Below are 26,770 nucleotides of genomic sequence, written 5' to 3'. Positions count from 1 at the left end.
CCTCCCAGAGTGCTATGATTACAGGCATGAGCCACTGTGCCCAGCCTCCCAGAATATTCTTATGGTGATGGTGTTTGTGAATCTAGCAATCTAGCAAAATGAATAAATAAATAAAATAAAGAAAATGCTTGAACTTTAATGTATACTGTTCATTTTCTTTTATTACCATTTAGATAACAGATTATAACATTTGAGGTTTCTACTGGTTTAATATGCTCCCTTTTCCTTCTTTTTCAGTTATATCTAGCTTTTTGGTTTTGTTTTTGGGTATATCACTTTTAAGGAGTTTATATTGATGATACCTAAACTTTTCTTTTTTTTCTTCATTTCTTTTAATCAAAGTGTGGAACTTTACTACAGTGGGTATGAGTGAATTTCTACTAAACTTAAAAGAATCTTTTAGGTACACAGTCGGTTGATTCTGATAGATGGGGGTTGTTTTCCCCTCATCTAGGTTGGATCTGACAAAAAGGCAAGGAAAGAAAGTAGTCAGGTATCAGAGGAGTTGATTAGGCTTGCAGCAGACATCTGGAGCAATGCTCATTGTTTGGCCACTGTTAGAATCATCTAACAGTGCTTCATCTATGCTTTGAGTTTAGATTGATATTCTAAAAATTATTACATGTTTTAACTATATGTTCTAGATTTTCCAAGAACATTCTTTCTTTAAATATTCTATCCCTCTGTATTTTTTCATAGAAATACCTTCCTCAGTCAGAAAAATGTTCCTTTTCATACTTGATTCTTGGTTTATATACTACCTGGCCTTAGTCAAGTTACCGTTCACATTGCTGCATTACCATTATGTAGGTTCCATATTAGATATTCATTTTAAAAATTGTCATCATTGTTGTTAAGATGGGAGATCAGGGTGATATCTCTTATTTTATTCATTTAGGATTCTGTAGATTTGACCTATTTTTTCTGAAATGGTTATTGAATTAATAGAGGTGATGACTAGAAATCAATAAGTGAGGATTAGAAGTTCTATTAACATACTGGAGGGCAAGGGTTAGAAAAAGAGGTTATGTTTCTGATCAGAAACAGCCTGTGAGTGAAGTCTTCCGTGTTTGCTATGTGTGATATCTTAGAGTTTTGGGGGCTTTAAACTGAGAATCACTTATCCACAACTTTCTTATTTCCTCCTTGCTCCCCCAAAGTGTGAAGTAACATACAGCAAAAAATAGGCTAATTTTCTTAGCTGTAGTAGAATTTTGTTAGAGTAAATACATTGGTAAGGCACAAGTTTCTTGGCCTGCTAATTTTTGTTATGAAAGAGCTAGCTCATCTCTCAGTCTTTGTCCATTCATTGAACAAACAGTAATACTTAATTTTTTGGGTATATAGACTATTATATACTTTCTTCTTTCTAATAGCTTTGGGTTTGGGGATCCGTAAATTTTTTTGTTTGTGTGTGATAGGGGAAGTTTGGTTCATTTGAATCTTAGAGAACAGAGATAATGAATAGTTTTGGAATTTAGATTTTAGGGCCAGTTTAGATGTTCAAGATAAAATGAAAGGAAGTTAATATTTTTTTGAGACAGGGTCTTGCTTTTTTGCCTAGGCTGGAGCAAGAGGAAGTTAATTTTATTTCTCAAGTCAAGATACAGAGATTATAGAGATTTAAGCTACTTATTTTTTTAGACAACAGCGAAAATGACACATAATCAAGTTTCTTTGTTTTTGAGAATGACTTTTTGAATGGGAATAGAGAAAGCTTATTATATTAGAATTCTTCTCAACAAGATGCCTTTTTTCCCTGTCATGGAAGAAATAATGGAAATAGCTTTGCCAGAATGCTTCTTTGTAATGATACTTTATATGGATTTTTAGAATTCTGTGCTATTATGTAATTTTATTAAAGTTGTTGTGGATCTTAGAAAGTGATTTTAGAATGTGTTAGAATTTCGAGATTTTAATAGCCAAGATGTTTAAAATCCAGTTAATAGAATACAGCTTATGAAAATCTTCTGTATCCTAGCCGTTGTGAATACAGAGATTATTTTTTGTATAGTTGGCTTACTGTAAAAATTGGTAGCTGGCATTTCTAGGTCTTGAACATGATTTTTTTAAAGGCCTTCTAACATGAAGACAGTAATAAGGAATTGAACTTTAGTAACCAAGGAGCAAATCATTAGTAGGTGTATTAGTTTGCTAGGGTTGCAATAGCAAAATACCACACACTGGGTGGTTTAAACAACAGAAATTTATTTCCTTACAGTTCCGAAGCTAGAAGTCTAACATCAAGGTTCTGGCAGGGTTGTTTTCTCCTGAGGCCTTTCTCCTTGGCTACCATCTTGTTGACTCTTCAGACGTGATTGTGCAGCCCCTGGGGTCTTTTCTTCCTATAAGGGTAGCAGTCAGGTTGGATTAGGGCCCCACACTAATGGCCTCAATTAGACTTAATTACCTTTTTAAAGATCTTACCTCCAAATACAGCTAAGTGGAAGGAACTGGGGTTGAGATTTCAACATATTCATTTTGGGGAGAACAGTGTAGGTCTTAACAGTAGGTGTTAAATCAAAAAGGAAAAGTAATTTTTATAGAATTATTTAATGTTTTCCTCTTTTACTTAATAAGATTGTGTAGAAGTGCAATCATTCTGTATTTTTCTCTATGTATCTCCTAGCCGGAGAATTTTCATCCTTGGGCCTTCTCATCATGTGCCCCTCTCTCGATGTGCACTTTCCAGTGTGGATATATACAGGACACCTCTCTATGACCTTCGTATTGACCAAAAGAGTAAGTATATAGAAACACTGTAGCTTTTATTTATTTATTTTTATTAAATGATAGCTGTATACATTAATGCAAACATGGGGTACAGTATAGTGTTTTCATCTACAATTTGAAATATTTTCATCAAACTGGTTAACATAGACTTTGTGTCATTTACTTAGTTATTATGTTAAAACATTTATACTCTAGTTCTAGAAAAGTTCACTTGTATCCTTCTTAGACAGACCATATAGGTGATCTTAACACTGTAGCTTTTAAAGTAAAGTTCTTTTAATAGGAATTGTAAGTTAGTTAAAAAATGTATAAATATGAATGTAATAAGTAATATTCTCAATTTTTAAAATAAAATTTATTACAACTAATCTGCATAAAACAAAACCAAAATCTTTCCTGTCCCTGAAAGATAGCTACTGTTTTCCTACTAGCTATAGAAATCTCTTAGATCTGGCTTGGTGCCTGTGGCTCAAGCGGCTAAGGCGCCAGCCACGTACACCTAAGGGGGTGGGTTCAAATCCCCAGCCCGGCCCACCAAACAGCAATGATGGCTGCAACCAAAAAATGGCCAGGCGTTGTGGTGGGCGCCTGTAGTCCCAGCTACTTGGGAGGCTGAGGCAGGAGACTCGCTTGAGCGCAGGAGTTGGAGGTTGCTGTGAGCTGTGATGCCATGGCTTTCTACCCAGGGGGATAGCTTGAAGCTCTGTCTAAAAAAAAAAAAAAGAAATCTCTTAGATCTACTAGTGTCAAACTGTGGTAGATAAATTATATTCAGGGAATGCTTGATATTTATTGTATCATGAGAAATTAGTTCCCACATCAACTTAATAAAAAGATTCTGGTCATGTTAGTCAACCTCTCTCTATATATCATTTTTTTCACTGTAAATTGATAATGGTGGTAACACTTTTATTTTTTCGCAAGTGATTTTGGGGAAAAAAACAAGACTATAATTGTGAAGCCCTGAATGAAAGATATGTACAAATCTTAAATATTTTAAAATATTATTTTAATATTTAATAATAAATATTATTTTATAATACTGTGTTTTATTTTTAAACATGGTATTATTTTGAATTGTTTTTTTCCTTAGGTCTTCAGGAGTCACCTTTGACTTTATAGTGGCATTTTGGAGGGTGGGGCAAGGGAGAATAATTTTTTTTTTTTTTTGAGACTGAGTCTTACTTTGTTGCCCTTGATAGAGTGCCGTGGTGTCATAGCTCATAGCAACCTCAAACTTCTAGGCTCTGGCAATCCTCTTGCCTCAGCCTCCCAACTAGCTGGGATTACAGACATCCACCATAATACCCATTTATTTTTGGAGATAGGGTCTCACTCTTGCTCTGGCTGGTCTCTGAATTCCTGAGCTCAAGGAATCTACCCTCCTCAGCCTCCTTGGATTACAGATGTAAGCCACCACGCATGGCCTAAGGGAGAATAGTTTTAAAATACAGAATAATATAACAAATGCTGATATACTCATCGTCCACAATTAGAATTTTCAAGCTCATCCTGAACTCAAATTACCTCCCCCTAAGTAACCACCTTCATGAACCTGGTGTGTATTTCTTCCATCTCATCAAGTTGTCTTTTAAGTATTTAGGGGTACTGTTGTTTTAAGAAATTTTGCAACAATTTCTTCTGTAGAATGAAATTTTATTTGCAAAGAAATGGTTAATGCTTTTTCTTTATCTTAGGCCTCAATTTTTATATTTTGGGGTTTTAAGTATCATATAGTATTAGTAATTTGTTAGAATGCAACTTATTAATGAAACTAGAATATTATTATCCTTATTCCTTAAGGTGATTTTAGGGGATACATTTTATTTATAAAATCATGTTGGGATATTCAGAAAATTTTAATTTTGTATAGCCTTCTAGTGAAGAAATGGAGAATTTTTTAGCCAGTGTAATTTTGTAGAAAAGAGGTCATACCACCATTTATTTTTTCTATATTTTCTATATTTTCTATATTTTTTCTATATTTTCTATATTTTCTATATTTTTTCTATATTTTATTTGTCTTTCAACAAAAGAATTTTTTGTTCTTGGTAGGGCAGACACCTGAAGCATTAAATAATATACATTTTATTTAAAAACAAAACTCAAAAACTATTATTTTCTCAAATAGACTAGTGTTTTTCCCATATTTTGGAAGGAATTATGATTATGTTTTGGCCAGTGTGAGCTGATTAAAGTTAAGGAGAAACCTAAACCCTGGGCCAGGGAAGGTGGCTCACACCTATAATCCCAGCACTCTGGGAGACCAATCCACTCTGGGTGGATTGCTGGAGCTCATGAGTTTGAGACCAGCCTGAGCAAGAGTGAGACCCTGTTTGTAAAAAATAGCTGGGCGTTGTGGCACGTGCCTGTAGTCCTGGCTACTCAGTAGAGTGAGGTAAAAGGATTGCTTGAGCCAGAGTGTTGAGGTTGCTGTGAACTGTGATGCCATGGCACTCTACCAGGGGCAAGAAAGTGAGACTCTATCTCAAAAGACAAGAAAAGCCTAAACCCAGAAGTGATTTTAGAAATAATGGAAAAGAACTGATTAAGTTAAATCAATTTTTAAAATATAACTATGTAACATATGCAAATGATGAGTATGTCTTCACAAATACCATTGTTTTATTTGGTATGTAAAAGTCTAGTTTGGTTTTTTTTTCATATTTTTTCTTCTTTTTTTTAAATATAAATGAAATATGGTACTTCTTTTTCTTGCCAAGCATGTAGTTTTATGTTACTGGGCAGAATCTCACAGGATAAGGATATACATTAATATATTTGTTTTAATATATTTTGAAATCTCTTTAGTTTACGGAGAACTATGGAAGACAGGAATGTTTGAACGCATGTCTCTGCAGACAGATGAAGATGAACACAGTATTGAAATGCATTTGCCTTATACAGCTAAAGCCATGGAAAGGTATATTGATTGATATAAGAAATCTTAGAGAAGTCATAGACATTAATTTCTTTGGAATTATTTTAAGTAGGGTAAAAAATTATTAGACTAAGGAAATTTTTTTTTTTTTGTTACTCAGAAATGAAATAAAAATTTAAGATTGGAGTGTCTTAATGTGGCTTGAAATTGTTGACTATAGTTTGCCATGAAGGCTAAACATATGAATTGACAAGTTGTTTTGTTAGGTAGAAGTACTATAAAAAACCTGTGTGTGTGTATCTTGCTTTGCTTGGCATTTTATTTATTAGATGTATCTTTATTTTAGAATAATAATTTCATTCTTTTATAGTACAGTGTTATAATCATACAATTTTAGCTTTGGAAGCAACTTTGGGGATCATTTATTTCAACCTTATACAAAGTACATGAGTCTCTTTTATACATGCAATATGCTTGACAGAGTATCATTTGGTACCCGTTAAAGGTCTTCCAGTGATAAGGTACTCACTAGACTCTGAGTAAGTGAGGACAAAGACAGTATCTATTTTGCTCTCTATATCCCAGTGCCTATCCCAATGCTTAACACATAGTTGTCATTTATTTATTTTGATGAAATGAAAAAAACTGAAGAGTTTTCTTTCTTCTTTTAATGCAACATGGAAATTAGAAAGTCTTCTCTTTTGTAGGTCACATTTCTCTAATTTTTAAAACCATTTCCTTTATGTAGTCTTAATATTTTATATTCAGGTTGACTAATTCTAAATATGGTAAGATTATTCCTTCTCTAAATTTGTTCCCTGTACTCTCCTGATAAAATACTTGATATAGTTTAGGTTCTCAGTAAACATTTGTTAATGAAATATATTAAAGAAGCCCAAATTTCATGAACACTTTTTGTGCTCATATGGCTTTCTTGCTCTTGGCTAATGTACTTGTAATCAGCTAAAACCCAAGGCCTTTTCTTATTAAGATGGATTATCTTCTCTCAGACTTTTGTGTTGTTGATTTCTTTTTAACACTAAATGTGTATGTCTCCTCAGGTATTCCTATTTAATTTTTTCTTCTTTTAATTAGTTTATTATTATAGATTGTTTTTGATCATTTCCACTCTTAATTTTGTATTCAAAATATTATTAACTTTTCTCAGTCTTTTGTTATCCACATCTGTTAATGATAACCATGAAGAATTAAATAAACCTGAATATTCAGTGTGATATTAAATTATGAGCAATGTTATTATAAGTTGCTGTTCAATCATTTTAATTCTTCAGAAATTGTGAAACCATATTCAGTAGAACCTTCATAGTTGACCACCTGCTTACATTGCCTACCCCCTTAAATTGACCTAATTTTCAGAGATCAGAGAGACATGCGCCACATACATGTATCATTACAGTCGGCCTAGTTCTTTATGTTGACCACCTTTGTATGCTGACCAGTTTGTTACAGTCCTTTCGGTGGTCAACTTAGAGAGGTTCTACTGTATATTGCTTATTTCTTAGATTGTTGGTGCAATCAGAATTTCACATCCTTCAACCACAAAAGAGAATATTTTTAGTTGATGAAATGTTTGTATATTTTGTCATAAGAAAATATGAATTAGACTGAATAAATTGCAGTACAGTAGGACCAATAAGCTGAGAATAATATGTTCAAGGAGGTTATAAAAAAATGACATTTTTCTTGATATTTTAAAAGTAAAACGTATATACTGTGGAAAATTTAGGAAAGTAGAACTTAAAGCTAACAATTCCTCCTCTTAATTAGCATTAAATAAACTCCTCCCATAATACATTAGGATTCCTAACACTGACTTTTAGATAGTACTAAAATACTTGGGCTTTGTAGCATTTGTTGCGCTTACTACCTATGTCCATTTATCCATTTCTAACAAATTATTTCAGAATATTTTGGCTTAAAATTACAACTGTTTTATTGCTGTAATTTTTGGGGGCAGGGAACACTTTGCTCTGGTCCATCAGATGTTGACTGAAGTGGCTTAAACGAGGCTAGAGGATCCTAGGTATGGCCTCACTCATTTGTGTTGGGCTTTAGTGGTGGCTTTTATTTATTTATTTTTTTGAGACAGAGCCTCAAGCTGTTGCCCTAGGTAGAGTGCTGTGGCATCACAGCTCACAGCAACCTCCAACTCCTGGGCTTAAACGATTCTTTTGCCTCAGCCTCCTAAGTAGTTGGGACTACAGGCGTCTGCCACAACGCCCACTACTTTATGGTTGTAGTTGTTATTGTTGTTTGGCAGGCCCGGGCTGGATTCAAACCCGCCAGCTCTGGTGTATGTGGCTGGCGCCTTAGCTGCTTGAGCTATAGGCGCTGGGCCAGTGTTGGCTTTTAGTTGAGACCCCTCATCTGTTCTCTGGGTGTCTTTCCTGTTTATCAGCTAGGACTTTGTTGCCCACTCTATAGAACAGTGTTTTTCAACCATTTTTTAATCTCATGGCACACTTGAATCTATAGTTAAACTTCCACGGCTGACTTCAATTATGTTGATCAAAAAAGAAAAAGTGAAAAAAAAGATTATACTTTGCTTTGAACTTCTTTTGAAAAATAATTTAATTATCAATCTTTAAAAATTTTGTAGGCACACCTGAGATCCTCTTGTGGCACATCAGTTGAAAATCACTGGTCAGGAAAGATAGCCTAGTCTTCTATACTTGGTGATTCTGGGTAACAAAAGAACAGAAAGAGAAGTGTCTATTACTTTTATGGGCTAGGCCTGAAACTGTATAGCACCATTTCTATTGAATGGCTTTCAAAGCAAATAAAATGACTTATCACCAAGATTTAAGGGAAGCAGAAAAAAGAATCCACCTCTTGATAAGAGGAGTAATATATATGCAGGAATAGGAGAAATCATTAGCAGCCACCATTGTAGATGATCTGCCCTAGTTCTTCCTCTGGTGGATAATTCATGTCTTTCCAGCATGTAATGCATACCCAACTCTCCTAGGATGGCCAGAAATCTCATCTGATTATGGTCTAAGGCTCAAAATCCATTATCTTATGATGTTTCTGCACCACATTGGGATGAGGCTTCTTGGGTATGGCTGCTCTTGATTTGGAGATCTGTGGACTGATCATTATGAAAGTTTTGAGACAGAATGTGTTATGATCCATTATTTTACTTGCAAGAAATGCAGTCAACAGCATTCTTTCTGGTTCACTTGTGTGAGTTTCTTCTTGCTTGGCTTATTAGTATGGGTGGAGGTGAGGGGCACAGATTCATTTGTTCCTGTCTATGTGGATTTTACGATTTTCGATCTTTGTGTATCTCAAAACTTGGGTAATACTATAGTATAATACATACATATGTGTTCAATATATAATTTTGAGATGGGGATAGTTAACCACAATAGATACCCCCATTGGAGAGTAAAAGAATAGGAAGCATCATATAGCAGTCTCTGGCCCAAAAGCAATTATGAACTCCAAGTAGGGAATAGGCAATGTTCTGTAATGATGGCTTGGTTCTGTCTTCTGGCAGTGTTTTCATAATTCTTTTTTTTTTTTTTTTAATCTTTTGGCTAGATCCTTTTTGGTGTTGGCTCTTCTCTCTGAGTCATTTTTACTTTTCATTAAGAAATGGACCTTAACCTTTTGAGCCTGTTCCAAAAAGAAAGAAATGAGCTTCGTATGTGCTGGAGTAGCAGACTCAGTATACTTTATCTATAAGTAAATTTGAAATCTTATAGGCTTTTTAAAATTTGGAATAGTATATATATAATTTTTTTAGTTTAAACTGATAGTACTTTTTAAAATATTTTGTCAGTTTTCTTTTTTTCTCTAGACAGAGTTTTAGTTTGTCCCCCTGAATAGAGTGTCGTGGCATCATAGCTCATAGCAACCTCAAACTCTTGGGCTCAAGCGATTCTCTTGCCTCAGGCTCCTGTGTAGCTGGGACTACAGGTTCTGGCCACAACGCCTGGCTAATTTTAGACATGGGGTCTTGCTTTTGTGCAGGCTGGTCTTGGACCTGTGCACTCAGGGCAATCCACCTGTCTCGTCCTCTCAGAGTGCTAGGATCATATGCATGAGCCACTGTGCGCAGCCTGTCAGTTTCTTGTATATCAGATTATAAGTGTAGTCCATTAGACAAAAATCACACCCACAATTCTTTCTGAGATGAGACTCTCTCTCTACTTTGGACTCCAGGTCCCCAGGTAAGTGGTCCTGTAAGGTTATTAGAAGCCCTTTTGCCTACCTGAGAGGGTATGCAAGCATTTCTTAAAACATTAACAATAGATCTTTTGGAAGCCATTGGGTTTGTGGTAATTTAGATGTATTTTTTATATAATTGTGAGGCCATGTTTTATTGGCAGTGCTCTAGATTTAATATTCGTCCTTATGCTGTTTCTTTGACAGTCTTTTGCTATCTAAAAGGCTAGTGATGAGAAATAGTTATTTTTCAATGCAGCAATTTCTGCTTAGAAATATTTCCTTTAAATTCTGCTTATGAGCTAAACTATTTATTTGCTTATTCATTCATTTATTCATTCTGAGACAGGGTCTTGCTTTATGCAGTGGCTTGGTCATAGTTCATTGCAGACCTCCTGAGCTCAAGAAATCTTTTCTCAGCCTCCTGAATAAGTGAGAATACAGGTGCACAGTGCTGTACCTGGTCAATTTTTTTATTTTCTGCAGAGATGAGGTCTCATCCTGTTGCTCAGGCTGGTCTTGAACTCCCAGGCTCAAGTGACCTTCCTGTCTCAGCCCCTGAGGAAGTGCTGGGATTACAGGTGTAAGTCACCATGCCCAGCCAACAGTTAATTCTTTAGCTCATAATTTTCTGTTTGTACCTTTTCATATTTGTCTGTAAAGAATCCACTAACACTTTAAATATTATCTGGAAAGCTTCTTAGCCAGATATTGAGGTATATTTTTAATCTTGTAAGTTACTTTATGTAACAGTTTTGTTAATTGTTCTGCCAGTGTATAATGTGGGTTACCCTTCTTCCAGCCTTTGGTAGCATTTTCCTTAATGCTCTCCCAGGTTCTTCAGCAATCTCTTCCTTTTCCTTCCAGCTCCCACCTATCTCTCAATCCCCAAAGCTAATGTAGCTTAGGTTTCTGTTATATCAGCCATCTCCCTTTTCTCCTTTCCCCCCCAGTTTCATCTATTGCAGCATAACAAATCATCTCAATGTATGTAATTTTTAGCTCATAGTTCTATGAGTTAGAGATTTGGTATGGAGTCAGTGGAGACAACTTGTTTGTATTTCATCTGGTCCCAGTTGAAGCGGGTACTTAGGCTGAAGGCTGCAAGATACTTTCACTCCCTTTCTGGGGCGATGGTGTTGGTTGTCTCCCGAGGTACTCCAGTTCTCATCTTGGTTCTCATCTATTGTCATCTGTTGTCACTCACCCTTCAGGGCCTCGCTCTTCACATGGCATTCTTCTCTAGCAGGACAGTCTTGCACTGTTTTTACATAACACTTTGGGCAGCAACTGAACAAAAGTAGCAATCTCCAGTCCTCTTAATATTGAAGCACTGAACTGGCACAGCATCACTTATGCCTTATCAAAGTGAGTTGCTAGGCTAAATACAATGGAGGGAGAAATAGACTAAAGCATTTAGAGGTAGGAAGAATTTTGGTGGTTATATTTACAGACGGTATAGTTAAATAGTGCTCAGAGAAGGTACTTACAAGTCCTTTTCTCTCTCATGGTGGTTTCCTAATCTGTTATTTGCTTGGGGCAGCTAGTTTATGCTTTGTCTCTTATGCCCAGCACATTTCTTGGTATACAAAAGGATTATAATAATGAATTATTAACTGTCTTCTCATTTTCAGTACTGAACATACTTTTTCAAAGATGGGATCAATGCTCTTTTATCTTATTTTTATATCATGAGCATACTTCTTTGTCATTTTTTACTCCAATTTATTGGCTACACATAAGACTTTCTACTGTGTGTCTATATAATACTTTCATCAGTTCTTGAATATTTAACTTTCAAACTTTGTTATTTTTGACTATTATAAGTAATTTTTTTTTAAAAAAGCAGGTATCTAAGATATTTATTTATTTATGTTTATTTTTATTTTTTTGAGATAGTCTCTGTCACCCTTAGTAGAGAGGCTTGGCGTTATTTTCGCTGACAGCAACCTCAAACTCTTGTGCTCAAGTGATCCTCTTACTTCAGCCTCCCAGAGTAGCTGGGACTATAGGCACCCATCACAACACCTGGTTATTTTTAGAGACAGGATCTTACTGTTGCTCAGGCTGGTCTGGACCTCTTGAGCTCAGGCAGTCCACCTGCCTCGGCCTCCCCAAGTGTTAGGATTATAGGCATAAGGCACTGTGACCAGCCTACAACTCTTTCTTTTCTTTGTTCAATTGCCTTTTCCTCCTTTCTATTCTTTTTTCTCTATTTCATCCTCACTGAGTTTTTTTTAACAGTTTAAAATTTTAATTTTTTGTGAAAATGAGATCTCTATGTAGTCCAGCCTGATTGTGAATTTTGTAACTTTTATAATTGCTTCATAATTCTTGGATATTTTGTTACATGGTTTTAATTCCTGTTTTTTTTTTGTTTATTTATTTTTTGTCTTTTTGGCTTGGAAAGTTTCTGTTAACAGTTGTTCAAGTGACTGATTCTTTCTTTGGCCATGTTTAGTCTAGTGATGAACCTATCAAAGGCATTCTTCATTTTTGTTACAGTGTTTTTGATTTCTAGCGCTTCCTTTTTTGATTATTTCTTAGAGTTTCCATCTCTCTACCTATCTGTTCTTGGATGTTGTCCACTTTTTCCATTAGAGCCCTTAGCATATGAATAGTAGTTTGTTTTTAAAGTTCCTGGTCTAATAATTCCAGAATTCTGGCATATTTGAGACTGGTTCTGATCTATGTTCTCTTTGTCTCTTTAGACTGTATTTTTTCCTTGGTATGCCTTGTAATTTTTTGTTGAAAGCTGCACATGATGTACTGGATTAAATGAACTGAGGTGAATTTGCCTTAGTGTAAGATTTTATATTTGTCTGGTTGAGGTTAAACTCCATGCCCTGTTTGCTTTTGGTGAGGGTGCTGGAGCTAAAATTTCTTCTAGTGTTCCATCTCTTGTTTTTCTTTCCCTGTATTCTTTGGGTTACCACAAAGAATTCTTTTTTTCCTCTTTTGTTAAAATTTGGTTTTATATTTTCTCTAAAAAATTTTTAAATTGATAATATGCATATAATATTTCCACATATTTTTGGGATGATGATGATGAGGTTTTTTTTTTTTTTGTTTGAGACAGAGTCTCACTTTGTCATCCTGGATAGAGTTCTGTGGTATCATAGCTCACAGGAACCTCAAACTCTTGGGCTCAAGTGATCCTCTTGTTTCAGCCTCCCAAATGGCTGGGACTACAAGGGCCCACCATGACCCTCGCCTAGTTTTTTCTATTCTTAGTAGAGATGGTGTCTTGCTCTTGCACAGGCTGGTCCTGAGTACAAGCACTTCTCCCGCCTCAGCCTCCCAAAGTGCTAGGATTACATGTGTGAGCCCCTGTGCTTGGCTTTGCTTGTGATATTTTGATGTAATGGTCAAATCAGGGTGATGGGGATACCTGTCACTTTAAAAATTTATCTTTTCTTTGTGTTGGGAACATTCCAAATCATCTAGCCATTGTAGTTTGAAATACATAATAAATTATTCAGTATAATTTTTCTGCAGTACTGTTTAATGTTAACAACTTACTCTATCTAACTGTATTTTTGTACCCCTTAATCAGATTCTCTTCATTTCTTCCTCATCCCTTTCTTTCCAGTCTCTGGTAACCGCCATTATGCTCTAATTATATAGGATCTTTTTTTTTTAGCTTCCACATGTGAGTGAGACAGAACAGATATTTGTCTTTCTGTGCCTTACTTATTTCATGTAACTTAATGACATTCAATTCTATCCATGTTGCTACAGATGACAGGATTCTATTTCTTCCTAGGGCTGAATAATATTCTATTGTCTATATATACCACATTTTCTGTATTCACCCATCTGTCAAAGGCCACTTAGGTTGATTCTGTAATCTAGCCATTGTGAATAGCATTGCAGTAAACATGTGTTTTTGATTTACTGATTTCTTTTTCTTTGGCTAAATACCCAACATTGGTATTGCTTGATCAAATAGCAGATCTATTTTTAGTTTTTTTAAGGAACTCCATACTGTTTTCCATAATGGCCACACTACTTTACATTCTCACCAACAGTGAAGGAGTGTTCCCATTTTGCTGCATCATTGGCATTTGCTGTTTTTTATCTTTTTGATAATAGCCATTCAAAAAGCATGAGATAATATCTCATTGTGGTTTTGATTTGCAATTCTCTGGTAATTAGAGATGTTGAGCATTTTTCACATACCTGTTGGCCGTTTGTATGTCTTCTTTAGAGAAATTTCTGTTCAGGTGTTTTGTCCTTTTAAAAATTGTGTGACTATTTTTTTTTTTTTTGATATTGAATTGTTTGAGTTTCTTATATATTCTATTTATTAATCCTTTGTTGGATGGAGAGTTTGCTTTTTTCTTTTTTGAGACAGAGGCTCTCTATCAGTGGCGTTACCATAGCTCACTATAACCTCAAACTCCTGGGCTGAAATGATCCTCCTGCCTCAGCCTCCTGAGTAGCTGGGACTCTGGGCACACTCTGCCCAGCTCATTTGCTGTTTTTGGTTGAGACAGAGTCTCAGTCTTGCTCAGGCTAGTCTTGAACTCCTGAGCTCAAGCAATTCTCCTGCCTTGGCTTTGCAGAGTGCTAGGATTATAGGTTTGAGACACTGCACTGGGCTGTATATATTTTTTTATAATTTTGTCTGTTGTCTCTTCACTTTGCTAATTATTTACTTGCTGTGCAGATGCTTTTAATTTGGTGTAACCTGATTTATGTATTTTTGCTTTTGTTACCTGTGTTTTTGATGTCTTATGACCCCAAAATCTTTGACCAATCCAATAAGCTGTAGTGATCTCCTGGTGTTTTCTTTAGTAGCTTCTTGTGCTTCTCTGATTTTGCCTGTCTTTCCAGGTTTTGGATTTGCTCTGTTAATTCAATTCTCTGATAAATCTGAGAAGAGTTACTGATTTTTCTGCTTTTATTCCTTTTTGGATGAGAATGATGACTTCTAAACTCTTTACATCTTTCATCAGAAACTAGAAGTTCTTTTCATTGTTTTTTACTCCCTCACTACAGAGGAGGAAATCTGAAGTTGCTTACTATCTTATCTGGCACCTCTTTATGTCACTTCCTATTTTCATTTTTATTAAGGAAAATTTAGTAATTCTGTAGACAGTTATTTTAAGCACCCTGAAGGCAGGAATGGAGTTAGGAAGAGAGGGTCAAGGGTGGAGCAGGATTTTGAGGAAGAAAAGGTAAATATTTACAAATCTTGGGCTTCGTTAACTTCTTTTCTTTCTTTTCTTTTCTTTTTTTTTTTTTTGAGACAGTCTCAAGCTGTTGCCCTGGGTAGAGGGCCATGGTGACATCATAGTTCACAGCAACCTCCAACTCCTGGGCTCAAGCAATCCTCTTGCCTTAGTTTTTTTGTATTTTTAGTAGAGACGGGGTCTCACTCTGGCTCAGAGGCTGGTCTCAAACCCATGAGCTCAAGCAGTCCATTTGCTTCAGCCTTCCGGAGTGCTAGGATTATAGGTGTGAGCCACTGTGTCCAGACTTCTCTAATTTTCTAAAAGAAAACTATTCTTAATGAATTATTGAAAGATCCAAGTATTACATAAAAGAATTTTACCAATTTACAGTTCTGATTTCACTATTTAAAACTCACTATTTTGGAGTAGTTTTAGAAAGGATTTTTCCTCTTTATCTTCTTCCCAAGAATACACAAAATAAGAGGCTCTTTTCTGATGTTTCTTTTAATCATCATTAAGAAAAATGTTTTTCATATGTCGAGAGTAAATATATAGGCTGATAAAACTCATTTTGTCTCCCAAAATGTTTCATCTTCTATGTTTTGTAAAAATTTGATTGTTTTTAACATGGTATTTACTCTCAATTTCATTTAGATTAAAATTTATTTTTAGAGACAGGGGTTCACTCTGTTGCTCAGGCTGGGGTATAGTGGTGGGATCATAGCTCCCTCTCTCCTTGAACTCCTGGGCTCAAACTTCTTTCTGTCTCAGCCTTTTGAGTAGATGGGACTACAGTACCATGTCACCATGCCCAGTTTATTTTGCCTAGACTGGTCTTGAACTACTGGCCTCAAGTAATGCTCCTCCCTTTACGTTCCAAAGTGCTAGGATTGTAGGAGTGAGTCACTACAACCAGCCATGTTTATTTAGTTTTTTGTTTTCATAGTATTCTTTTTTATGTGTATCAAAACTTACACTGAACAATGTATTCTGGGTTTGAAAAGAGGATTTATTTCTTTATACTTGCCTAAAAGTCTTCATCTACAAATTAAACAAAAGCAAACACAAGTGCTCATTTAAATTTTTAAAATTTTGGTTAAAGTAAAATTTTGAATGTTCTAAAGCTACCTAAATGTACTAATCTATGTACAAGTAATGATGCGGACTACATCAGTAAGCATACTTTCTTTCTCCATCTTATAGTGTGGTAGGAGAGAGAAGAAATGTAAATAAAATAATTAATATAATTCAAAATATAATAGATGGCAGTTGTAGTGTTTATGGAAGCAGAGAAAGGGAATGTGGGAGGAAAGAGGTAATAGTTGAGTTAGGGGAGCGCAGAGATGGCTTTATCAAGGAGATGGTATTTGAGTAGATTTTAAAGATGCCTACAATTTTCACAAAATAGGACATAGGTTTTTATGGTAAAGGGTGTAGTGTATTAAGCAATACAAAGTATAGGAGTAGGAAAGCCCAGGGTTTATTTTAAGAGCAAGACTATCTGGCTTAACTTAGAGGAGTTGTAAAAGTCTTAGGTAGTGACTGAGATCTGTTTGTGGATGTTTTTTGTTTGCCTTGCGTAACTAGAGGAAGTTTTTATGTATAGTTGAATGTTCATTGTTAAGGTATTGGTCCTACCACTCACACCCTGTTACATGGTATCCATCTTTTCACACATATGTAACACCAACTTAGGGCTGAAGGCATTTGAATAGGTGACCTGCAGAAAATAGAGAAAGAAGGGCAATTATTAGCAAATTGGAAAATAAATTGGAACCAGAATATGAAAGGAATTGAATATCATTTTAAAATACTTGTATTTTATTTTGTGATTGGTAGAAAGCTAATAGAAGTTAGCTCTTCCTCGTAAAAGAGGAAGATGAATGGAAACGGGCTGCTCCTTGATAGTGTGATGGTAGCTGGAAGAGATTGATTTAATTAGTTTAGTGAAGAAATCATGGAGGCTTTGTACTAAGTTAGTGGCAGATAACTAGTTATCTAGTTAGTTTGATGTTATCAAACTGAGCAGATATGGGAGACATTTAAGGGTTAAAATCAACATGATTGTACATAGAAATTGATAGAAATAGGTTAGTAAGGAAATCATGGGAGCTTTGGCAGATAGGACAGCATACTGAGCAGATGTGGGAGGCATTGAAGGGTTAAATGGGATTCTATATAGAAACCACAACGGTTTCTGTGTGGGGAAATAAAATGAAGAGAATGCAAAAGTTAATGACCTTAGAATATTGCTATTATCATATGTGATAAACCCAGAAATGGGCATACATTTATACAATGAGTGTAGAAATTTTGACTTGTTTTTTTTAATAAAATACTAGAATTTCTCTATAATTTTAACAGCAAACTTGACCAACTTATGGTAGAGTTGTTTTGCTTCGCATTAGTTTCAAATCGTTGGATATCCAAAATAGAATCTGGTGGGGCTCTCTAATATCTGAAATATGTCCTTTCCTAGGAAACCTTTCTTGTCAATGTTCCTACTTGAACAGAAATTCAGAGAAATAAAATGTATTTTTTTTTTTTTTGAAACAGAGTCTTATTACGTCACCTTCAGTGCACTGCTATGATGTCATAGCTCACAGCAACCTCAAACTCTCGGGCGTAAGTGATTCTCTTGCCTCAGCCTCCCAAGTAGCTGGCACTATAGCCGCCCACCACAATGCCTGGCTATATTTTTGTTGCAATTGTTTTAGTTGGCCCAGGCTGGGTTTGAACCCTCCAGCCTTGGTGTATATGGCTGGCACTGTAACCATTGTGCTATGGGTGCTGAGCCAGAGAAATAAAATGTTTAAAATTAATTTTTGGAATCTTGTTAGATTCATTTTTCTGATCAGATGATAAAGATTTATAATGACTTAAATGTTAACTGGCCTATCCATTCTTTTTGGCCTCCCAACCCTGTCCCAGTTCTTTGGCTTTGTCCGATGTTTTCTTGACCTTTGTAGTTTGTTTTCTTTTTACAGTGAGTTTGAGTACTGGGTGTAAACTATGCATTTATGGCCCTTTGGTCTGAAGGTTAATTTAATCAAGAGAAAATGATGAGAGAAATTCTTTCTTAGAGGGCTCCCTAAACCAGCAGTTACAAACATGACTTTGCTTTTAACACCTATTTGAAGGGTTTATCTCTAGAAGGCATAGAGGCAATTGTTTTAATTTACTGTGGTTTATTACAAAAGATACAGTACACAGTAGGACCAGGAAGGGAAAAAGACATCAGGCAGAGTCTGGAGAAATCCCTGCAGTCTTCAAGTGTCTCCCTCTCCTAAGGGGAATTGCATAGAGAGTATACAGTGTTTCTGCCTATGGAAGCCTGCTTTAAGATTCAAAATCTAGAATTTTTACTGGGTCCTGATCATGTAGGCACTCTGCTTATGTGGTTAAGAAGAAAAGTGTTCACTATATATAATCACAATGCAGACAATCTTAGCAAGCTGATATACCAGAATTCGTTGTCCCAAGTGAGTAAACAGCCTTATTAACATAATGAATATTTTGAAAACCAAGCTTCCAAATGCCAACCAAAGACCACTCTTATAAATAGGCTCTTCTAAAGATTATAGCATCAGATCTGTTACGTTAATTCTTTTGTAAAACTCCCAAGTCTTTTCCCCAATTGCAGGCTACTACTGTATTGCCATTCCAAATGTCTGGATTTTTGATCCTCTCAAATGCTTTCCTAACCTTTTTTATAGCTTAGGTTTTACTAGATCTTTAGATTTTATTTTCCTTTCTGATGGTAGCCTCAGTGAAGGTCTTGAAATGTTAAGATGGTCAGAAAAAGGTAAGATCTGCTCTTGTATGGGTAATCTTTAAGAGAATGGAATGACTTGTTTCTAGACGTGAATAAAGGCTGAGACTCTCAACCTCTGCCCTGTTTAATGACAGTCACAGGAGCAGTGGCATAGCTTGTAACTGGCAAAGATGCACACATATACACATCTATTTATTTTAAATTGCTTTATTGAGGTATGATATACATACCATAAATTCACTCGTAAGAGTTCAACTGAAATGATTTTTTTATAAAAAGTAAATTCATGGAGTTGTGCAACTGTTCTCATAATCTAGTTTTAGAACATTTTTTGTTACACTCATAAGAGACCCAGTGTTCGTTGGAGGTCAGTTCCTTGTTCCTACTCTCAACCCCAGGCAACCACTGATGTGCTTTCTGTCTCCAGATTTGCATCTTCTGGAAATTTCAGATAAATGGAATTGTACAAAATGTAGTCTTTTTTGAATCTGTCCTTTTTTGCTTAGCGTATTATTTTTGAACTTCATCCATGTTTTAGCATGTAATCAGTAGTTTATTCCTTTTTATTACCAAATAAAAGTTGATAGACAATTGGATTATTTACAGTTTTGGGCTATTGTGATGTTATAAAAATTCTTGTATAAATTTTTACATCCATATATGTTTTCATTTTTCTTGAATAGGTATTTAGGAATGAAATTCTGGGTAATAAGTCTGTACTTTGGCTCTTTCAGAAACTACCAAACTACCACTTTTCCAAAGTGACTATACTTTATATTTTAGGAACATTACATGGAGGTTCCAGTTTCTCTATATCTTGTTATTGTCCGTGTTTTTGATAATAGCTATTCAAATGGATGTGCAGTGTAATCGTTTTATAATTTAATGTACATCTCCTTAAAGCCTAATGTAATGATGATGATCAACTTTTTATATGCTTATTAGTCATTTGTATGTCTTCTCTTATGAAAGACTTATTTGTACATTTTTTATTTGGGTAATATGTCATTTTATTGTATTGTGAGAGAATCTGTACATTTTGGAAGTAAGATATTTATTAGATATATGATTTGCAAAGATTTTTTCCCATTATGTAACTTGTACTTTCATTTTTTTAGAGAAGAGAAAGCATTTTTTAATCTTGATAAATCAATTTTCATTTTTTCCTTGTATGGCTTTTTTTTTTCCCCCTTTTCAGTTTTTGGCCGGGTCAGGTTTGAACCCACCACATCCAGAATATGGGGCCGGCGCTCTACTCCTTGAACCACAGGCACCGCCCCTCTTGTATGGCTTTGCTTTTGGTATGATACTTAAGAAATGTTTGCCTAACTCAAGATTCTTCTTGAACAAGAGTTAGCAAACTATCGCCTGCAGACCTTATCTGGACCACAGCCTATTTTTGTATAATAATAAGGTCTTATTGAAACATAGCCACAACCGTACATTTACATACTGTCTGTGCCTGTTTTCCCTCTCCAGTGACTGTGGAGTAGTTGCTATAGAGACCATATGGCCCAGAAAAACTGAAACTTTATGGCCTCTTTCTAAGAGGTTTGCTGACCCTGTTCTAGCTGTGTTAACAGTTCTAGGATCCAATTTGAGTTAATCTTTGTGTATGGTGTAAGGCAAAGGAAAAAGTTCTTGTTTTTTTTTTTTTTTTGGTATCTGGATATGTAATAGTCCCAATACCATTTGATTTTCAGTAAGTTTGATTATGGTGTATCTAGGTGGGGATCTCTTTGTGCTTATCCTAGTTTGGGTTTTTTTTTTTTTTTTTGAGGCAAGGTCTTACTCTGTCAGCCAGGCTAGAGTACAGTGGCTTGATTATAGCTCTCTGTAGTCTTGAACTGCTCTTAGGATTAAGTGATCCTCTTGCTTCTGAGTAGCTGGGACTACATTTTTTATTTTTTGTAGAGATCAGCTCTGGCTATGTTTACCATGCCGGTTTCCAACTCCTGAGGCCAAGTGATTTCCCCACCTTACATGTGTAGATTAATGTTTTTCATGATCTTTGGCATTTTAGCAGTTTTTTTTTTTTTTTTAAATTTTTGTGATGCTCTTTAATTGGTATTCCTGTTACATGCATGCTGGTCTGCTTGATTTAGTCTTTAATGCTCTGTTCAAATTTCTTTCATATTTTTTCTCTATTCTTTGATTTGAAGAATTTCTTTATTTTATCTTTGATTTTACAGATTCTTTCCTATGTAATATCAAATCTTCTCTTGAGGCCATCTAGTGAATTTTTAATTTTAGTTATTATACTTTTCAATTCTAGAATTTCTACTTGGCTCTTTTTAATGTTAATAGTTTCTATTTCTTAGTTGATATTTCCTACTTGTTTAGTTATGTCATTGTAACTTTGAGCTTCCTTTATTTTCTTGAGTGTCTTTTTTTTTGGAGACAGAGTCTCACTTTGTCGCCCCCAGTAGAGTGCTGTGGTATCACAGCTCACAGCAACCTCTAGCTCTTGGGCTTAGGCGATTCTCTTGCCTCAGCCTCCTGAATATCTGGGACTACAGGTGCCCACCACAATGCCCAGCTATTTTTTGTTGTTGTTGCAGTTTTGCTGGGGCTGTGTTTCAACCTGCCACTCTCAGTATATGGGGTCTGTGCCCTACTCACTGAGCCACAGGTACTGCCCTTCTTGAGTATCTTTATAATAACTGTTTTGAAATCTTTGTCTGCTAAATCCAATATCTGGTCCTTGCCATTCCCTATTCCCCCACTCCCTAGTCCCCATCCCCCAGTATTGGTCATAGTTTGCTGATTCTTTGTGAGGCTTATAAAACTTTTTCTTGGAGCTAGATATTTTATTTAGCATATTACAGCAGTTCTGGATTCTGACTTTTATTCCTCCCCCACAGGTTATATTTATTTATAAGTAACTTTTATGGATTTCATGTATAAAATCTGTTGCCCCTAACATGTATGGCTTCTGATGTGTCTTCCCATCTTTTCGAGACAGGATCTTGCTCTGTTGCCCAGTGCAATGCACTGTCACAGCTCATTGAGGCATTGAACTTCTAGGCTTAAGTAATCCTCCCGCCTCAGCCTCCTAAGTTGCTGGGATTATAGGTGTATTTTAGTGCACCCAGCTAGTATTTTTGTTTTTGTTATTTTTTTCAAGTGTGAAACAAAGTTTATTGAGGACTGTTTTGTTTTATTGTAGAGACAAGGTTGCTTGGGCTGCTCTTGAACTCTTGGCCTCAAGTTATCCTCCTGCCTTAGCCTCTCAATGTGCTGGGATTAGAGGCATGAGACACTGTGCCTCACCTAATTTCAATTTTTAAAATTAATTAACTCTTAGCTTTCTAGAGTTCCTGTCTGTGATTGCTTAGCTAATGATTACTTTGAGGTTATTCCTAAACACCTGAGCCAGTAAGACTTTCATTCTCTGCTGGTAGATTGTATGGCTGCTGAGGTGGCAGGGTTGTTTGAGTCCAGAGTTCAGGGCCAGCTTGGGCAACATAGTGAGTGGGACCCTGTATGTAATTTAGAAAAACAGAATAAGTACAGTCTATTTTCACATTTGCTTCTTTTAACTTTCTTTTGGGTTGTCTTAGGTTTCTCTGTGCATACACTCAGGTTTTCTGTTAGCAAGAGATTGTATGGAGAGCTTGGTTTCTCAGGTTTCCAGTTTACCTGGTTCATACTTTTAGTCTCCCAATTAGCTGGTATTTTGTGGGGGAGCTTGAGACCTTGCAAGTGTTGCCTGCACATGTGAGCAGCTTTCTAGTCAGCCAGCATTGCATGGAGAACATAGGTCAGGATTGAAGAACCTTCAGCCTGTGGTTTCTAGGTTCTTAAGTGCGGCCTTTTGACTGAATCCAATTGTACAGTGCCATAAGTTCCCCATCCCTGGCTTAGGCCCTCTGCTGAGAGTATGGGGAGAATTTAACAAGTACCTTAATGGCTCTCCCATGTCCAGATCTTCCAGCTAGCTCTCAGATTTGTGACTTACCCCAACTAATACAGCAACATAAAGTTAAGAAAGCTGCAGGCTTTTCTGTTTCTCACTGGGTGTGGGCTTTCTATTCTCTCTTCCAAATTAAAGTCATCCTCCTTTGGCAATGAAGCTGCTGATTTTCACAACCAGCCTCACCTTGGTGGAACTTTCATTATTAGTGAAGTTGGACAGCTCCTGGTAGGATGCCAGACTTCCACTGTTCTTACTATGAAGTTCTGTTGTTTTTTTTTATGAATAAACTCTCACTGTGGGGGGATTTTCTTTTGGCCTTTGGTTGATTTTTAGAGCACAGTAGTAGTTGATTTTGATAGTTTTTTCCACTTTGATAATTGCTTTTTGGGCTCAAGATTTTGTACTCTTTTACTGAGAAGTCCAATTTTAGAACTTAAATTTTAAAACCTAAGAATATTACATTTCAAAGCCACATGCTCTTTTCTCTAATTCATGCTTCTTTGTCTGTAGGAATAGAGAACAAGTAAGTGTTTTTAAAGAGGAATGACAAATAGGGATGGATGGATGATCCTTGGTTTCTACATAGAGACTTTTAACTTGGTGTAAATTTGCAAGCTCTAACTGAGGTTAATTGAAAGGTCAGGTGGTTCCTGTGGAGGAGAGTAGATGTCTTGTTTCTTCAAAGGGAGCCAACTATTGACAAAGTACTTTTTCTATAGTATTCCTTGCTTTATAACAAATTTGTGAAATATGTTATAGTTATGATCATTTTACAGATAAGGAAATCAGTTTTCAGGCAGGGACTTAACCATGCTTTTCTACATTTGTGTGTGGTAGGGATGGTACTTGAACCCATTTCTTATGGCTTCTCCTTGTTCTTTATACTCTCCATAAATTCTTTTCTATCATATCATGATAACTTGCAGAGTCTTTGATGGTCTTAGTCTATTTATGTAGATAGTAGTTGAGGGTAGAATAATTAATAACAATGGTCCTAAAGTTTTACTACGAGGTGAAATTCTTTTTTGTCAGTTGATAATCTCTCAACTAATTGAAGAGCCCCTATTCATTCAGGCAGTTATTTAGCAACCTGGTAAGAGAGGAAGAGATATCCTGTGGCAGCTTCCTCTGCCAGCTTCCTTTTTTTTTCTTACTCCATAGATGCAGATTCTGCCCAAGAAGCCCCTGCATTGCAGAGGGATTGGAGATCTGTAGATCTGTTTATTTCGCAGTTGACAAGGGTAAGGGGGTCTCTGTGGGGGTGGCGCTTGGGTGCCCTGAATTTAGCTTTATACATACAGCTGGGCTAATATTTATTTTGGGATTATATGAACTTAACTATTTTTTAAAGCCTTTATGAATTTTATTTGACCTACATCAGTTAAGTGTCATTTGATCATATTAAAAGGCATTTATTGTAATGGTGATTTTTTTTAAAAAGTGCTATTTAGAACAAGCCAGACAGCATGATTCATGCTTCTAAAATTCCAAATCTGGGATCCTTTAGAATATAAATAATATTGAATATATGTAAGTAAAGTTTCACTACAATAAAAATTTTAAAGTTTTGAGTGTACATCTGTTTTCTATAGCACATCATAGTTATTCTTTATTAATCTGCTTTGTTCCCTTTCCATAAATCTTCAATCTGTAGGGTGAAAAAGGGACTTGTGGTATGCTGTAAACATTGTGGGTAGGCGTGATGTCTTTTTCTTGCTGCTAGAAATTAATACTTGCATTCTTTGTCTACCCTAGATGCCAGTGAAATTTGTGTTGTATCTTCAGACTGTCTTGTTTCTGATTATTAGGATAGGTGTAAAGTGCAGTTGATGAATCTAAGTGGAGTCAAGGTTAAGTTTTGTAGGTCTCACTTGGCAGGTTTCTAGAACAGGTGCCAGAAATGATGGTATTTACAATAGGATAGGATTGAAATAAATAAGTGAAGAAGAGTTTAATGTTCTTTTAAAATCATAGAAGAATTGGGCAGATGATTGTAGCCTTGGTGGATAGCTGAGAAGATTTGAGTTGGTGATGTTCTGATGGGCTTATTTTTGAGCATATTATACCTGGTATGAGCTTTGTTTACCTAAAGTAGTATACATTTCTATTATTTACATGGATATTTTTAGTATTCTATACTTATATTTTTAAGTTGTCTTCTTCAAGCATTTAATTTATGGATTTTAAGAATTCAATAATAATATTGTATTATTCTTACCACTATTAATAAGTATTCCGCTTTCTAGTGGCAACACATTTGAAAAACTATTTTATTCTTAAACATCTTAAATGACTTTTTTTTTCTTCTGTTTTCTTTAAGCCATAAGGATGAGTTTACCATTATTCCTGTACTGGTTGGAGCTCTGAGTGAGTCAAAAGAACAGGAATTCGGAAAACTCTTCAGTAAATATCTAGCGGATCCTAGTAATCTCTTTGTGGTTTCTTCTGATTTCTGCCATTGGGGTAAGTTCTAGATATTAACATATCATGGTAGATATTATGCACTTGTGGTTAAAGGTATCTTTTGATTCAAAGCTCTGATTTTCCATTTTTATTACTTTCCTTGGAAAGTTTTACTTGTAGTAGCAATGTTTAAAAGTGAATATAAAAGTCTTTTGATCATTTAAAAAAGGACCGGATTATAATAGTGGATTGTGGCTACATTTCCAAAGGCGACTGGTATAATTGGATTCACACTGTGAGGGCATCCTTGCTTAGATACTTGTGTTAGTGGGAGTTAAGATCTTTTAACCTTATTTCCAGGTAGGTATATAGGGTAGATTCTCTGAAATTAGTTTTGGTGGATAAAACAAATGTTCTTCTTTAGAATTTAGAAGAGCAGTGTGTGCTATGCCAGTCCTTTCCACATTTCTTTTTTGTAATTAGTCTTTCTTTCTTTCTTTTCTTTTTTTCCTTCGGTGCTTATTTTTTACCCACAATTGCCATCAGTTTAGAGCTACCCTCCAAAGATTGTATCACGTTGGCTATTAGCACTGTGGTCTTCATTGATAATGCTTTATAAGGGTAAGGACACTTAAGTGATTTTTGTGATTATTGTGAATTGAAAGAGTTAAGGACACTTCACAGTGAATAGATTATAAAGGAGTGAGACATTTGTGGATGCCTCTTATGTTTAAACTTTATTTTCACATTCTTTGGATGAAGTTTGCTTTCATTTATCCATTACTGTTCCAGAATATTTCATTCCTTTAGAACATCTCTTTGACCTATGTATTCATCAGTTTAAGGATGCCAGTATCTTCATTTATCAGTTATTTCTTTGATTTTAAGAAGACATAAAACATAAGATTACGATTTTTTAAGATAGAGTGCGAGAATGGCCGGAGAAACATCTTCATTGAGATACAGGGAGCCGTGGCTTTTTACATATCTTACCCATTGATTGCCAGAATTGATTCAACATTTGTCTATCCTGATTAGACTTGTATCTTTTCTCACTTTTGTCTTTGAATGGCCTTCTTAAAGTTGAGATCTCAGTTTAAGACAACTATTTTCCATAATGGTATAGATTTTATATATATATATATATATTTTGGTAAGGCATTTATTCTCAGCTAGCAATGATTTTATTGTCAGAGGTTATTTAAAAGTGCCAGAGACATTTTTGATCATCACAACTGGAATAATGTTTGGGGTACTCTGATGAGTCAAGTCCAGGGAAGCTGCTAAATAAATATCCTGCAGTGCATGGAATAGCCCTGCATCAAAGGTATACTTGGCCCCAAATGTCCACAGTTCTGAGGTTAGGTAACCCAGCTTTAGGGTAAGGAATTCCTTTCTTAGGAATTTTGAAATTTAGTAAGAGTTGATGTTAAAAACTAAGAAGTATTATTACTGAAAAAGGGCTGTTTTTCTTAGTATTGTGAATTTGTGTTGGTAATGGAGTGTGTCCTGTGTGTTTTGGAAATAGAAATTCTTGAAGCAAATCTCCTTTGCAAATTCTTGAAGCAAAATTCTTAAAGAATTTTGAAATTCTTCAAAATTCTTAAAGCAAATCTCATTTTTAAGACTCTTATGAATCATTTGATTTAAATAATTTCTGTAGTTCCCTTGCTATTATTATTTAG

At 35.5% G+C, this 26,770-nt stretch overlaps 1 protein-coding gene and 1 non-coding gene across 2 annotated transcripts in view; one reads left to right on the top strand and one right to left on the bottom strand.

The window, feature by feature from the left end:
* The window catches only part of MEMO1 (mediator of cell motility 1), a 90,923-nt gene that overhangs the window by 41,004 nt on the left and 23,149 nt on the right, over positions 1-26,770 (top strand). Inside the window, exons 4-5 of the mRNA XM_012803775.2 lie at positions 2,630-2,742; positions 5,545-5,656. Of these exons, the coding sequence (XP_012659229.1) occupies positions 2,630-2,742; positions 5,545-5,656 (225 nt within the window). The remainder of the gene's footprint in view (positions 1-2,629; positions 2,743-5,544; positions 5,657-26,770) is intronic.
* LOC111724403 lies at positions 15,933-16,061 on the bottom strand. Its single transcript, XR_002772701.1, has one exon. It is a non-coding gene; the product is annotated as a small nucleolar RNA SNORA40 (small nucleolar RNA).

The sequence above is a fragment of the Otolemur garnettii genome, unplaced genomic scaffold, assembly GCF_000181295.1.
Source record: "Otolemur garnettii isolate 467f Iridium unplaced genomic scaffold, OtoGar3 scaffold00022, whole genome shotgun sequence".
Taxonomy (NCBI): Eukaryota; Metazoa; Chordata; class Mammalia; order Primates; family Galagidae; genus Otolemur; species Otolemur garnettii.
This window is presented reverse-complemented; position numbering and strand designations above follow the sequence as displayed.